Genomic DNA, 14,387 nt, shown 5'->3' on the forward strand with positions numbered 1-14,387 from the left:
GCGGCCCCCGCACCGCCCGTTCCCGCAGCCCCCCCTGCCCAGCCGAGCCCCCCCCGGCTGCCCGGGCCCGGCGGCAGCAGCCGCATTGCAGCGGCTGACGTGGCTCCGCCATTTGCCTTCCCGGGAAGCAGCGCGGCCGCTCCCGTCGGGATGCGCCGCAGGGGAGGGGGAATCTCCGGGGGCACCGGGGCCGCCCTCGGTGCGGGGGTCCCCGATGGGGCCCGGGGTCCGCTCGGCTCCAGGGGATGCCGAGGAAGAGCCGGGCCCAGCCGCCCTCATCGCTGTCTCACTGGAGGGAGCGGTTCAGGCACAGCGGCCTGGGGATGGGGGGGGGAACCACAGTAGCCCCCCCAGCACCCACCCGGGTTTGGTTGTGTTCAGCTTCCCCTTCATTACTTAGCCCTGATGGAGCCACAGGGGAGGAGGGGGAGGGGGCTGCTCTGACATCCCCCTCCCAGGGGCTGGGACCAGCGCTCAGCTAAGCCAGGGCTGTCTCACCCTGCCATAAGGGACACAGGGACCCCAAGGACACATGGGTGGGGGTGCGGAGGGGTGGGCACCCATCTCTGGCCACACAGGAAGATGAAGGCACCACTTTCAGCCCCAGGGGTGGTGTTGGGCAGTGGAAGGCACCCTTCAAGGGACAATGCAGCCCCTCCCCTGCCTGCACACAGCACGTAGGAGCCCCCCCCGATTTCTGCCAAAACGGGGGTGTCAGCTCCCCCGTCTGGGAGGAGTCAAAACAGCCTCTATGTGTTCACTTTGCTCGAGGTCCTCAACAACCCCCAGGCGCTTAAAACAGATGGGAGAAATAGAGACTATGAAAGAGACACTGCCCAGTCCAGGGCAGGATGGGTTGGGGGAGGATGAGTTTGGGTAGCACAGGGCTGGGGTCAAGGACCAGGTAGAGACCTGGGGTGCAGAGACCACAATACTATAGGGAGACATCGGGGCCAGCACAGAGTAAAGACACCAGAGCCAGAATAAGACAGGGAATGCTTTTTATTCAGACCCACAGGAGAGGACGGGTGGGTCCAGAACAAACTTTTCCATTGAAGCACACAGACCATTGACAGGACAGACCGCGGCAAACACACTGCTACAGCCCTGAGGGCCTTCAACTAGCTTATGTTCCCTGTAGAGCAGTACCCCTGGGGGGGAGTTCAGTATTCCTCCCCTTCCTCCTCTCCCTCCCCTTCCACAGAATCCACCCCAACCTCCTCATAATCCTTCTCCAGCGCAGCCATGTCCTCCCGGGCCTCAGAGAACTCTCCCTCCTCCATGCCCTCCCCCACGTACCAGTGCACAAAGGCTCTCTTGGCGTACATCAGGTCAAACTTGTGGTCCAGGCGGGCCCAGGCCTCGGCAATGGCCGTGGTGTTGCTCAGCATGCACACCGCACGCTGCACCTTGGCCAGGTCCCCGCCTGGCACCACTGTTGGGGGCTGGTAGTTGATGCCCACCTTGAAACCAGTGGGGCACCAGTCCACAAACTGGATGGTGCGCTTGGTCTTGATGGTGGCGATGGCGGCGTTGACATCCTTGGGCACCACGTCCCCGCGGTACAGCAGGCAGCACGCCATGTACTTGCCGTGCCGCGGGTCGCACTTCACCATCTGGTTGGCTGGCTCGAAGCAGGCGTTGGTGATCTCAGCCACTGAGAGCTGCTCATGGTAAGCCTTCTCAGCTGAGATGACAGGGGCGTAGGTGGCCAGAGGGAAGTGGATGCGGGGATAGGGCACCAGGTTGGTCTGGAACTCCGTCAGGTCGACATTCAGGGCCCCATCGAAGCGCAGGGAGGCTGTGATGGAGGACACAATCTGGCCTATCAACCTGTTCAGGTTGGTGTAGGTGGGCCTCTCGATGTCCAGGTTGCGGCGGCAGATGTCGTAGATGGCCTCGTTGTCCACCATGAAAGCACAGTCGGAGTGCTCCAGGGTGGTGTGGGTGGTGAGGATGGAGTTGTAGGGCTCCACCACGGCCGTGGAGACCTGTGGAGCTGGGTAAATGGAGAACTCCAGCTTGGACTTCTTGCCATAGTCGACAGAGAGGCGCTCCATGAGCAGGGAGGTGAAGCCGGAGCCGGTGCCACCCCCGAAGCTGTGGAAGACCAGGAAGCCCTGCAGCCCTGTGCACTGGTCAGCCTGTTGGGAGAGATGAGGGAAGGGCATGTTTATTCCAGGCAATAGCAGAAGATGCTCCTTCAACTCTGTGGCCTCCTAAGGACATCTGGGGGCTTCCCAGAGCAGAAGTCACCAGGGTGGATGACAGTGTGACCCTGACCCATCTGTTGGTCACTGACTCATAGTGCTGGTAAATCCCCAGGGGAAGCCCCAGGGGCAGGGAGAGTGGGCAAAAGCCACTTGTAGAAGCATGTTTGGGCACCGGGGCCAAGCACCGGTTTGCTCCAGGCAGGACCAGTCCGAGCCAGGGCGGCCGGCACGGTCACCGAGACGCCCATCCCCAGCCACACACAGCTGGACTCAGCCATGGCCAGAGCCAAGTGGGAACAAAGAGGGAATTGCAGAGCTCAGCACCGCCCGGGGGCTGCGGCGCTGTGGAGCCGCTCCAGCTCCCCTCTGCATCATCGCGCTGTGGCCAATGGCAGCCACTGCACAACAGGATTAACATTCATTAATACATTAAAGCTAAAGCCAGCCTGGCTGCTCCAAGACAGAGAACTGCGGCTTTGTCCTCAGCTCGCCCCCTGCAACCTTCCCCCCGCGCCTACCAGCTTGCGGATGCGATCGAGGACCAGGTCGATGATCTCCTTCCCGATGGTGTAGTGCCCACGGGCATAGTTGTTGGCCGCATCCTCCTTGCCCGTGATGAGCTGCTCGGGGTGGAAGAGCTGCCGGTACGTCCCCGTGCGCACCTCGTCTGCAGGGAGAGCCCGTTAGCACCCGGCGGCCCGTGCAGCCCGCACCCCCCCGGCCCCGGCCCACGCTCACCGATCACCGTGGGCTCCAGGTCCACGAAGACGGCGCGGGGCACGTGCTTGCCGGCCCCTGTCTCACTGAAGAAGGTGTTGAAGGAGTCGTCCCCACCGCCGATGGTCTTGTCGCTGGGCATCTGCCCGTCGGGCTGGATGCCGTGCTCCAGGCAGTACAGCTCCCAGCAGGCATTGCCAATCTGCACGCCCGCTTGGCCGACGTGGATGGAGATGCACTCACGCTGCAGGGACAGGACATGGGGAGGTGTCACCCTCTGCTTCCCCTGCTTTGTCACACCCTAAGGGCCCCATGGGAATGCTGCAACCTGGATGAAGCCTGGATCCTGCCCAGAGTCACTCTATTTTGCCGGGTCCTGAGCTCCTGGTGTCCCATCCAGCCCACCCAGGAACCTGGGGCTGTGCCCACTGAGGGATGGGGAGCTCAGAACTGCACGGCTCATTCTGATTCCAGTAACAGGGACCCCACCAAGGGCCCCAGAACCTCATCCTGCCCCATGCACCCTGCTGAGCCCCAGCAGTGCCTCTGGTAGGGCCTCAGCACGAGGACCCCCGTTAATCCTGGGCAACACCCATTGGTGAAGGGAGGAGCAGACCCACTCTGCCCCCCCCCCAAGGGGACTCATTCTGCACCGTTAAACCGAGGCCACACCCAGAGCAGGCTCAGGACCGAGGGGTTCAAGGGGAGCCACGCCCAGTGCGGGACCAGAGCTCAGCACCGGGGACGGGGCCCGATCCTGCCTCACTGAGCCGGTGCCACGCCCAGGGCAGCCTCAGCCCCGCGGCCCCCTCGTGCCCCTGGGTCAGCACCGGGGCCCACCCTGTTCGGTTTAACGGCACCGTGCCCGGGGCAGGCTCAGGGCTCGGCCCCGGCGGTCCCATCCTGCCCACGTTAACGGGTGCCACGCCCAGTACCCCGAGAAGGGAGACGGTCGCGCCCAGCCCCGGTTAACGGAACCCACACGCAGGGCTGAGCCCCCATAACCCCCCCCCCCCGCCCGCTGTAACCGGAGCCACGCCCTGTGCGGGCTCAGCCCCCGGGCCTCATCCCGGGAGCGGGAGCGGCAGCGGCACCGGCAGCGGCACCGGCAGCGGCACCGGCAGCGGCACCGGCAGCGGGGCTCCCCCCTCACCATGGTGGCGGTCGCTCCGGGGCGGTCTCACAGCCCGACGCTGAGGCGGTCGATGTAAGAGGCGCAGTGGAGCGCGGGGCTCGACGCGGGGCTTTATAGGGCCCGGAGGGGCGGGGCCGGAGGGGGCGGGGGCGGCGGCCATTGGCGCGGCCCGGGATGAGGTAATGCCCCCCCGGAGCCGCAGACAAAGGCCGGCGGTGCGGGGGGGGGGGGGGGGGGGCTGCGGCGGCCGCCGCCGTCTGTGCCCCGGCCCCGCCGGGTCCCGGTGCCCGTTCCCAGCCGAGCTGCCGGTCCCGGCCGCGGTCCCTCTGCACTGCCCCGGTGCCGCTGTCCCCATGGCCACAGGCCTGGCTCCCGGTCACGTCCCTGTCCCCATCCTCAGCCACACCCAGGCCCCGCATCCCCTCCTGTGCCACCATCCCCTCCTCCGGCCACTGCCCTGGTCCCGTCTGTGCTCCCGGCCCCATCCTCAGCCACGCACCTTCCCTGTCCCCAACCTCGTTGTTGTCCCCATCCCCATCACACTTGGTCCCCATCCCCAGTCGTGGCCTTGTCCCCATCCCCAGGGATGCTGTCCCCATCCCAGGGACGCTGTCCTAGGCCTGGCCGTGTCCCAGTGCCCTGCTTCCCAGCTACCACTTGGCCCCAGTCCTCACCGTGGCCCGGTGCCCTGGCTGCAGCCTGGCCCATGCCCATCCCTTCCAGCGCCTCTTTGTCTGCTCAGGCAGCAGAACCCAGCCCCGCGGGGCCCACCCCGGGGGTAAAAGGGTCCTCCTGGGGGCAGCTGGGGATGGGTAGTGCTGCGGGGCTGCAGACACTGAGGGGACACAGGGGACAAAGGCCTGAGATGGGGTTTTGGGGCTGGGGGCAGCTGCTCTGCGGCAGCTGGTGATGGATGGGGACACAGCGGGGACACCAGGACACGCATCCCCCACCCCCCTCCATCTGCTGCGGCCCCTGCATGGCCCCCCCGAGTCACCAGCCCCACAGCCATGGCGTTTCCCCTCTTCAGGGGGGCCCCCTCCTTTCTGTCCCTGCAAAGGCCATGGTGGGGGGGGAGCGGACCCCACACCACCTTCAGGGCTGGCCCCAGTTGCTGCAATGGAGCTGCCAGGGTGCCCCCCCCATGGGAAATGCCATTCTTCTCTGCTCTTCCCACATTCTGCAGTCTTATTTGAAGCTCCAGGCTCCCTCATCCCCAGTCCCAGACACACATTCTCAGTCATAGCCCCACATCCCCACTGCCACACGCCCCCCCCAGCCCAGTGCTTCTGGGGTGCTGCTGAAGTGGTGTGGGAGCAGGGCTCGTGGAGCTGCAGACAAAAAGGGGTGAGGATTTGGGCATCGCCCACCAGAACAAAGGACTGGGCAGTCCTGCCTGTGCAGAGCAGAGGAGAACCGGGAGATCTGGCTCCCACCGGGAGCAAATGGGTTTTAGGGGCACCCAAAGCCCAAAGCAACTCAGCCTCCCCCAGCCCTGACCCACAATGGGGCCATCCCTGCATGGGAAACGCTTCATGTCTTTGTCTCCCTATGGCCCCGAGCCCCCAGCACTGGTGTGGGACCTGGCAGCGCATCCCCAGCGTATCCCCATGGTGTCCCCAGGGCCTGGGGGTTCGGGGCACTCCAATAGCTCCTGCCTAGGGATCCCTGTCCACGCTGGGGCGGGGGTCCCTGCCCATTGTGTACCACAAGCCATGGGCTGGCAGGGGGTGCTCCATGGGGTGGCGGTGGCTCAGCCCCCCCTGGGCGATGCAGGCTATGGGATGTGGGGCTCTGGGTGCCGGGGGGGCCCCGTGTCTCCCCCAGTCTCGTTAGGTATGGAGGGCCACTTGTCCCCACGCCGGCCGCTGCCAGGCAACCGCCGTGGTGGCAGGGTTGCTAGGAGACCGGTTGCTAAGAGATGGGCTGGGAGCCCCCTCCTCCCGCATTCCCCTTCCCCAGTATCCATCCCAGGGCCTGTGGGGGGTGTGGGAAGACAGCCCTGGAGCCGCCCCCCCCTGCCTGACCCTGCTGTGCTGGGGGGGGACACCATCTCTGGGGCACCCCCAGTGCCTGCTGGGGGGGATGCACAGGAACGGGCGTTTCCCAATGCCCACCCTGCCATGGGTGCCATGAAGTGTGTGCCGGGCGGGGGGGACCTGGCCCTGCTCCCGGCCCCCTCAGCACTTCCCGGCCTCCTGTGCTCTGTTGACTGTTGGTAGCAACGCGGCGGCTCCTGGCGACGGTTGTTGTACCCCCCCCCGCCATGTCCACTGCTGGGCACGGGACGGGCCATTGCCACACCGGGGACCCCTCTTGGGCCACGCTGAGCCCACAGCCCTGCCCATGCTGCACCCCCCGGCTGAGCATCTCGGGGGGGGGGCTTTGAGTGCCGGTGGCTCCTTGTTTCCTGGCACGGGGGGGACCCGGTGGTGTCCCCGCAGTTGGGTGCCCTGTGCCCCCCCCCCGCGCAGCCCCCACTCTGCGGGAGCCACAGCAAAAAAGGGGGCTCAAGGCGGGGGCAGGACGGGGGGGCTGCAGCCGGGGGGTGGGGGGGCTGCGGCCGCGCCGCCGTGGGGAGGGGGCTGCAGCAGCGCAGCACCGCAATGCGGCAAAACCCGCAATAAAGAACCAGGGCGGCGGCGGAGGGAGGCGAGGGAGACCCCGCTGCGGGGGGGTCCCCACCCTACCCTGCCCCAAAGCACGCCCAGAACCCGGCAGAAGGGGTGGGGGCGACTCGCGGCGTTCTGGGGGCTCGGGGAGCAGGGGTCGCAGGGGTACCCCGGCCCCAGGCGGGTGCCAGCAGCGAGGATATGCGCAGGGAGTGGGGGAACAGCGGGAGCCCAGGGGATGGGGGCATTGGAGAACCTGAGGAGTGGGGCACACTGGGGATGCCGAGGCCATGCCGGGACCCTCCCTGGGGTCTCCCGGGGACACCGTGGGCCCCTCAGCCCTACGTGGGAAGAGGGTCCCTTTGTGGGGGGCGCACCAAGGGGGGCAGCGCTCGGGTTCCAACCCGGGCCTGGGGGGCTCCGGGGCTGTCGTGGGAAGCCCGAGCAGGGCCGGGGTTGTCCAACCCCCCCCGCCCGTCCTGCGCTCCCCGAGGAGCCGCCCCGGGGCCTGGCGCCGGGAGCGGGAGCGGAGGCGGCGCGACGGGAGCCGCGGGGCTTCCCACGGGAACGGCACCGGGATGGGGACGGGCAGAGGGGGAGGGAGAACCCGGCACGGGGACCGCCCCCCGGGGCCCCAGGGACAGCGGGGCCGAGGGCTGCCGAGGGCAGGGCTCAGACACCGCTCCCGCCCGGCCCAGCCCCGCCCCCCCTAAAGACCCCGAACCCCAAAACTGACCCCACCCCCCCCAAATCCTCAACAAGCTCCGCCCCTCGCCCCGTTTCCCGCCCTCCACATTCCGCTCCACTGACGTCAGCGCCCACCCAACCGCAGCCGGCTTTCGAACCTGCCAATCAGAATCGAGGCGGGGCTGAAAGGGCGTGGCCAGCCGTGAAGGGGCGGGGCGGAGGCGGGGACATGAGATGCCACGCCCCCTCCCCGGTCCCGCCCCTCCCTCCCGCTCCGGTATATCACGGGGGGGCCGCACGGGGCGCCCCCCGCCTCCTTCCTCGGTGACTTCGTAGCGGTTCGGGCAGTGAACGGCCATGGTGAGGGCAGCGGGTGCGGGACTCCTCCGTGTCCACGGTAGCGGTGGAGCCGTCCCCCGGGGTGAAGGATTCGTGTGTGCCCAGGACGCTGTGCTGGGCTCCTGAGCACTTTTATGCTCTGGGGGACTCCGTGTGACCCTGGTGGGGGTGTTTGGGGCTGGGGGCTCGGGGCTCCCAGCGTTGGCAGCACTGCGTGTCCCGGGCTCCAAGGCAGGACCTGGATGCGTTTGGTCCTATGGAGGGAAACGTATCCCAAGGAGGTGTTGGGGACAGTGGTTTGGAATCTGCCGGGACGCCCTGCTGGGGATAGGGAGAGCCCCTCATGTGTGAGGCGATGGGGGGGGGGGAGCGGGGCGAACTCGGCAGTGGCTGCGATGGGGAAACGCTTCGGAGTCCCGGGAGTTTACACAGAGTTTGCTCTTGCCCCTGAGGCATGGGGGGGGGGGGCCGGCCTCTCATCCCCGTGTATCAGCGCTGCTGGAGCAAAGGGGGATTCTCCTCGGTAACCGAGGGGTGCCCCTGAACTGAGGGTGATGGAGATCTCTGGAGAGAGGGCAGTGAAGTTGTCTCTGTCCCCAGAGACTGGATAGGGAATGATGAAGACTGGGAAAAACCCTGAGTAATCCCAACCCCTGTCTCGAAGTGGTGGGTGTGAATTAACCCAGTCGGAGCTGGGGGGATCTGAGCCTGTCCCCCGTGTCCCTGCAGCGTGAGTGCATCTCCATCCACGTCGGCCAAGCGGGCGTGCAGATCGGCAATGCCTGCTGGGAGCTGTACTGCCTGGAGCACGGCATCCAGCCCGACGGGCAGATGCCCAGCGACAAGACCATCGGCGGTGGGGACGACTCCTTCAACACCTTCTTCAGCGAGACAGGGGCCGGCAAGCACGTGCCCCGCGCCGTCTTCGTGGACCTGGAGCCCACGGTGATCGGTGAGCGTGGGCCGGGGCCGGGGGGGTGCGGGCTGCACGGGCCGCCGGGTGCTAACGGGCTCTCCCTGCAGACGAGGTGCGCACGGGGACGTACCGGCAGCTCTTCCACCCCGAGCAGCTCATCACGGGCAAGGAGGATGCGGCCAACAACTATGCCCGTGGGCACTACACCATCGGGAAGGAGATCATCGACCTGGTCCTCGATCGCATCCGCAAGCTGGTGGGCATCCCATAGGGTGGGTTTGTTCCTGGGGTGGAGGAGTGGCTGAGGACAAAGGGAACGCGTTGTCCCTGGGGGGGTGATCAACGGGTCCTTCTCGTCTCATCAGCACTTTGGGACAGGAGGTGGAGCTGCCCTGAGCTATGTGGGACAGGTCTGGCCTGTCTCTGGTGCCCACACAGGATGCATCTCCTAAGCGCAGCTATGGGGAGGAGGATGAGAACCCCCATGCCCGGGGCAAGGGGGGACTCGCAGCCCCAGTTTGGGTGCTGGTGCAGCACTGGTTGGACTGGTGCGGCTCCCTGAGCTCTTTGAACCTGCAGTTCCCACGCTGGGGCTGGCGCCGGGGCTGGCTGGGCCTGCAGTGCCGCCGGCTCCGCTCTGGGAGCTCTAGACACATCAAAGCCAGAGCTTGGCAGCCCATGGGCTTGTGTGAGCCGGGTGGCTCCTGTTGCACCCATCTTGGTGAGCACAAGGCTCCAAAGCCATGGCTGACCCACTCTGGACCCCTCTGGGGGTTCTCCCAACAGGCTGACCAGTGCACAGGGCTGCAGGGCTTCCTGGTCTTCCACAGCTTCGGGGGTGGCACCGGCTCCGGCTTCACCTCCCTGCTCATGGAGCGCCTCTCTGTCGACTATGGCAAGAAGTCCAAGCTGGAGTTCTCCATTTACCCAGCTCCACAGGTCTCCACGGCCGTGGTGGAGCCCTACAACTCCATCCTCACCACCCACACCACCCTGGAGCACTCCGACTGTGCTTTCATGGTGGACAACGAGGCCATCTACGACATCTGCCGCCGCAACCTGGACATCGAGAGGCCCACCTACACCAACCTCAACCGCCTCATCAGCCAGATCGTGTCCTCCATCACAGCCTCCCTGCGCTTCGATGGGGCCCTGAATGTCGACCTGACGGAGTTCCAGACCAACCTGGTGCCCTATCCCCGCATCCACTTCCCTCTGGCCACCTACGCCCCTGTCATCTCAGCTGAGAAGGCTTACCATGAGCAACTCACTGTGGCTGAGATCACCAACGCCTGCTTCGAGCCAGCCAACCAGATGGTGAAGTGCGACCCGCGGCACGGCAAGTACATGGCGTGCTGCCTGCTGTACCGCGGGGACGTGGTGCCCAAGGATGTCAACGCCGCCATCGCCACCATCAAGACCAAGCGCACCATCCAGTTTGTGGACTGGTGCCCCACTGGTTTCAAGGTGGGCATCAACTACCAGCCCCCAACAGTGGTGCCAGGCGGGGACCTGGCCAAGGTGCAGCGTGCGGTGTGCATGCTGAGCAACACCACGGCCATTGCCGAGGCCTGGGCCCGCCTGGACCACAAGTTTGACCTGATGTACGCCAAGAGAGCCTTTGTGCACTGGTACGTGGGGGAGGGCATGGAGGAGGGAGAGTTCTCTGAGGCCCGGGAGGACATGGCTGCACTGGAGAAGGATTACGAGGAGGTTGGGGCCGACAGTGTGGAAGGGGAGGATGATGGGGAGGAGTATTAGTGCCTTTGGCTCTTGTGCCCTTGACACTGTGATGCGCATCATTAAAGATGCTGTTTCTACTCTTGCCTTGTTCATTGTCCATTGGGAGGGACCAGGAAGGGAGGATGCTCTGACGGGGGGGAGGTCAGGTCGTGGCTGGTGTGGGTGGTTCTGTGATGGGGGTGTACCTTGTTTGTGTCCTGTGTCATCGGCTGGCTGTGCCCTGCCTGGCTCCCTGCACCTGAGAGGGGTTCATGTCCCACTCTCCGTGCTGTTGGCCCTGTCACAGAGTGGGTTACCCGGTGGGCTGCAGACCCCTGGATCACTCCCTCCTTTGGGCCCTGTAGTGCAGCCAGGATCCAGTCCAATTCAGATGCTCTGTGCTCTGCTGTGCAGTGCTGGGCAGGGCACTGACCCTTCCCGTAAGTGCTGCCTGTGGAGAGAAGGCTCTGGGGAGGGGCAGATCCTGAAGAGCCGAGTCATGGATGCCCGTTTAGAAGGGGGGGGCCATATCAGGGCCCCCACTCCCCACTGCTGGGGAGGGACATGGCCTGCTCCATAGTGCAGGATGTTACCCGCTGTGCTGTGGTAGACCCTACCCCGGGGCTTCACCCCACACTGTTCCCTAACCCCTCTGTTGTGGCCTGGCAGGGGGACCCCCTCCCTCCATCCCAGTGAATCGGGGTCCCCCGGCCCCTCACCTCCCTGCTCCGGCTGCTGCCGGGCCCCTGGGCCTGCCCTATTCCACCCCCCGAGGGGCACCCGCAGCCCCCCGGCCGGGAGACCCCTCCCATCGCACCCCCGGGTCCCCCCGACGGGGCGGAGCCGCCGCCCGCTATAAACAGCGGGTACCTGGAGCCGCCGCCTCCCCGGTAACAGCATGAGCCGCGGCGGCCGAGCCCCCACCCCGCGCCGCTCCTTCGGGGCTCCGGGGCTGCTGGCGGCGGCGGCGGCGGCGCGGGGCTCGGAGCGGGAGGAGTTGGCGGCCCTGAACGATCGTTTCGCCGCTTTCCTGGAGCGGGTGCGGGCTTTGGAGCGGCAGAACGGAGCCCTTCGAGCCGCGCTGGGCCGCGCCGCCGCCGCCACCGCGCCCCGCACGGCCGGGCTGGTGCAGGGCGAGCTGCGGGGGCTGCGGGAGCGGCTGCAGCTCCTCGGCCGCGACCGGGACCGGCTCCAGACCGAGCGGGACGGGTTGGCTGCTGACCTGGCGGCCCTGCGGCAGCGGTGGGTGGGCGGCAGGGCCGGGATCCGCCGGGCTGAGGGATGCGCTGGGGTGAGGGATGCGCTGGGATGAGGGATGAGCTATGACGAGGGATGCGCTGGGACATGGGATGCACTGGGATGTGCTGGAGAGGACAAGGGGAGATTGATACAGGGTTAGCCAATGTACAGGGGGGTAATGCAGAGAAAAATGTACAAGGGGGTTAAAAGGATTCCTTTGCTTAGATGGGGGTGTTGTCTCCTGTGAAGTGTCTGACATGCCGGGGCATTGACTACTGCTAAGGGGAAGAAGCAGATGCTAGTTCTACTGACAAGGGACAAAAGCAGATGATTTGTTCTACTGTTAAGCCGGGCAGAGGCAGACTGGGCCACCAAACCCTAGGACCATGACAAAAGCACGGGTGTTTGGTCCTACTGAGAAGCAGGGGAATGATCCCGGGTACCCAGGGACGTGCAGTGGGACTGGGAAACACCAGGGGTGTTAGGGGGGGGCCGCACTGGACGCTGCAGGGAGGGGAGTGCAGTGTGTATCGGGATATGCTGGGGAGGACTGGGAAAGGCTGGAGAAAGCACTGGGAGGACTGGGAGAGACTGAGAAGAAAGGGGAGCTCCGGCGCTGCAAAGGGTGGGGCACGGGGGGGGGGGGGGCACTGGGAGTGGACAGGGACAAGCACTGAGGGGGGAGATGGGCCCAAGGGAGGGGCTGAACCCCCCCCAGGGAGGAGTGTGGCTCAACAAGGGGTCCTGGGGGGCTATAGTGGGGTCTTGGCCTTGAGACAGGGCAGGATGTGGGGGTCCTGCCATGGCTCAGGCTTGGGGACTCCTCCATCCATGTGTGCCTGCAGAGTGGGGGCTGCAGGAGGGACCTCACCTTGTCCCCCTCCTGCTGTCCCCAGGCTGCAGGATGAGACCCAGAAGCGGGAGGATGCAGAGAAGAGCCTGGTGCTGTTCCGCAAGGTGAGGGGGCTCATGCAGTGCTCATTCCCCTGTGCCATGTACCCCCAGGCTGCTCACGCATGTGAAGGCCCTGGCCATACATCACATGGACTAAGGGGGGGGGGACCCGGGGTGGTCTGGGGGTGCCTATCCACTCCCTGCTGCCTCTCAACTCATCTCGGACGTGCCCACAGGATGTGGACGATGCCACCTTGTCCCGCCTGGAGCTGGAGCGGAAGGTGGAGCTGCTGCTGGATGAGATCGGCTTCCTCAGGAAGCTGCATGAGGAGGTGCGATGGGGACATGGGTCGCGATGGGGGACACGGGTAGGGTCCCTGAGCTGTGTCGTGACATATCGTGACCCCCGTGTGCTCCCCAGGAACTGCGGGACCTGGAGGTGAGCACCCCGAGCCCAGTGCCGCCTGTGGAGCTCTGCAAACCGGAGCTCACAGCAGCTCTGCGGGAGATCCGCACCCAATACGAGAGCATCGCTGTGAGGAACCTGCAGGAGGCCGAGGAGTGGTACAAGTCCAAGGTACCCGGGGCCGGGGGGGCTCTGATTGGGGTCCGGGGCACCCCAATAGCTCTGACCCCCCCAATGCGTGCTGCAGTTCGCAGACCTCTCAGATGCAGCCAACCGCAACCAGGAGGCGCTGCGCTTGGCCAAGCAGGAGATGAACGAGGCACGGCGGCAGATCCAGAGCCTCACCAGTGAGGTGGACGGGCTGAAGAGCATGGTGAGACCCGGGCGGGGGGACACTTCTGGGGGGGACCCCAGCCCCAGGCCCTGCAGTGCATCCTCATCCCGAGCAGAACGAGGCGCTGCAGCGGCAGATGCGGGAGATGGAGGCTGAGTTTGGGGAGGAGATCGGAAGTTACCGGGATGTGGTGGAGCATCTGGAGCAGGAGCTGCAGCAGCTCAAGGAGGAGATGGCGCGGCACCTCCGTGAGTACCAGGACCTGCTCAACGTCAAGATGGCTTTGGACATCGAGATCGCCACGTACCGCAAGCTGCTGGAGGGCGAGGAGAGCAGGTGAGGGCCTCCCCCTTCTGACTTCCCCATGGGATCTCCTGGGAAGGAGGGGGCTCCACAGGGGACGAGCAGCCCCTATCCTACAGGAGCTTGGAGGTAATGGCGAGGCCAAGGGATGGGGTGAGGATGAGGGAGCTGCTGCCCCCCAACCCACCCGTGATGGGGTCACTCAGCAGTGACCAGTGACACCCTACAACCCCTCACCCCCTTTCTGCCCACCAGGATCACCGTCCCCCCACACCCTCCAACCTCCTTCAGCGGGAGAAGCTCAGGTGAGAGGGGTCAGGGGTGCCCCAATTGTGTCCTTGGGGGTCCTTTTTCCCCATGAGGGTGCAGGTGGGTCCCTGTGCCCTGCCTCGGGAGGGGACTCATGGCTTCTGTGTCCCCCAGTGCTGGAGCCTGTTCAGAGCCCGACTCGGAGGATGGTGCTCATCAAAACCATTGAGACACGGGACGGGCAGGTTCGGGGGCCCTGTCCCTGCATAAGGGGGCTCCCCCTCTCTGGGGCTGTCCCTACGTGGGGTGTCGACCCCATCTGCGTCCTGAACCCCCCTTGTCCCCCCACAGCAGGTGGTGACGGAGTCGCACAGACAGAGAGCGGAGCCGGGACAGTGATGGAGGGTCCGGGGGAGGCTTCACTGGCTGCCCCCCCCTCCCAGCGGCTCGATGCATCCGGTGCCTTGTGCCCCCCTTATTCATTGCTATTTCTGCCTCCCCCCCCCCACCCCTCGTCTGTATTGAACGTTCACCGAGTGCCCCCCCCCCGCCTCCGGGGGTCGCGGGGTCCAGGACACGCTTCGGATCCCCCCCCAATAAAGGCTGTGGCGCGGAGGGACC

At 65.9% G+C, this 14,387-nt stretch overlaps 3 protein-coding genes across 3 annotated transcripts; 2 read left to right on the top strand and 1 right to left on the bottom strand.

The window, feature by feature from the left end:
• Positions 1 to 984: 984 nt before the first annotated feature.
• Positions 985 to 4,167, bottom strand: LOC115945256 (tubulin alpha-1A chain). Its single transcript, XM_034071552.1, has 4 exons — positions 4,084 to 4,167; positions 2,952 to 3,174; positions 2,732 to 2,880; positions 985 to 2,144 (listed from the first exon to the last, which is right to left on the bottom strand). Exons 1-4 carry the CDS (start codon positions 4,084 to 4,086, stop codon positions 1,164 to 1,166), a joined length of 1,356 nt encoding a protein of 451 aa, XP_033927443.1. The 5' UTR covers positions 4,087 to 4,167; the 3' UTR covers positions 985 to 1,163.
• Positions 4,168 to 7,628: 3,461 nt separating this feature from the next.
• Positions 7,629 to 10,439, top strand: LOC115946922 (tubulin alpha-1C chain). The gene is made up of 4 exons (XM_034071553.1): positions 7,629 to 7,724; positions 8,433 to 8,655; positions 8,727 to 8,875; positions 9,406 to 10,439. Exons 1-4 carry the CDS (start codon positions 7,722 to 7,724, stop codon positions 10,378 to 10,380), a joined length of 1,350 nt encoding a protein of 449 aa, XP_033927444.1. The 5' UTR covers positions 7,629 to 7,721; the 3' UTR covers positions 10,381 to 10,439.
• Positions 10,440 to 11,239: 800 nt separating this feature from the next.
• On the top strand, positions 11,240 to 14,381 carry PRPH (peripherin). Its single transcript, XM_034071509.1, has 9 exons — positions 11,240 to 11,583; positions 12,477 to 12,537; positions 12,711 to 12,806; positions 12,896 to 13,051; positions 13,128 to 13,253; positions 13,330 to 13,550; positions 13,773 to 13,822; positions 13,941 to 14,011; positions 14,118 to 14,381. Exons 1-9 carry the CDS (start codon positions 11,240 to 11,242, stop codon positions 14,163 to 14,165), a joined length of 1,173 nt encoding a protein of 390 aa, XP_033927400.1. The 3' UTR covers positions 14,166 to 14,381.
• Positions 14,382 to 14,387: the final 6 nt, after the last annotated feature.

Source organism: Melopsittacus undulatus, chromosome 21 (genome assembly GCF_012275295.1).
Source record: "Melopsittacus undulatus isolate bMelUnd1 chromosome 21, bMelUnd1.mat.Z, whole genome shotgun sequence".
NCBI lineage: Eukaryota > Metazoa > Chordata > Aves > Psittaciformes > Psittaculidae > Melopsittacus > Melopsittacus undulatus.

Excerpts from the sequence above, each read along its gene's own strand:
- LOC115945256 (XM_034071552.1), bottom strand. Across the intron at positions 2,881-2,951 it reads CCTGGAGCCCACGGTGATCG|ACGAGGTGCGCACGGGGACG; the intron begins GTGAGCGTGGGC and ends CTCTCCCTGCAG. Across the intron at positions 2,145-2,731 it reads TCGATCGCATCCGCAAGCTG|GCTGACCAGTGCACAGGGCT; the intron begins GTAGGCGCGGGG and ends CTCTCCCAACAG.
- LOC115946922 (XM_034071553.1), top strand. Across the intron at positions 8,656-8,726 it reads CCTGGAGCCCACGGTGATCG|ACGAGGTGCGCACGGGGACG; the intron begins GTGAGCGTGGGC and ends CTCTCCCTGCAG. Across the intron at positions 8,876-9,405 it reads TCGATCGCATCCGCAAGCTG|GCTGACCAGTGCACAGGGCT; the intron begins GTGGGCATCCCA and ends TTCTCCCAACAG.
- PRPH (XM_034071509.1), top strand. The coding sequence starts at position 11,240 with ATGAGCCGCGGCGGCCGAGCCCCCACCCCGCGCCGCTCCTTCGGGGCT. Across the intron at positions 12,538-12,710 it reads GCCTGGTGCTGTTCCGCAAG|GATGTGGACGATGCCACCTT; the intron begins GTGAGGGGGCTC and ends ACGTGCCCACAG. Across the intron at positions 13,052-13,127 it reads AGGAGTGGTACAAGTCCAAG|TTCGCAGACCTCTCAGATGC; the intron begins GTACCCGGGGCC and ends TGCGTGCTGCAG.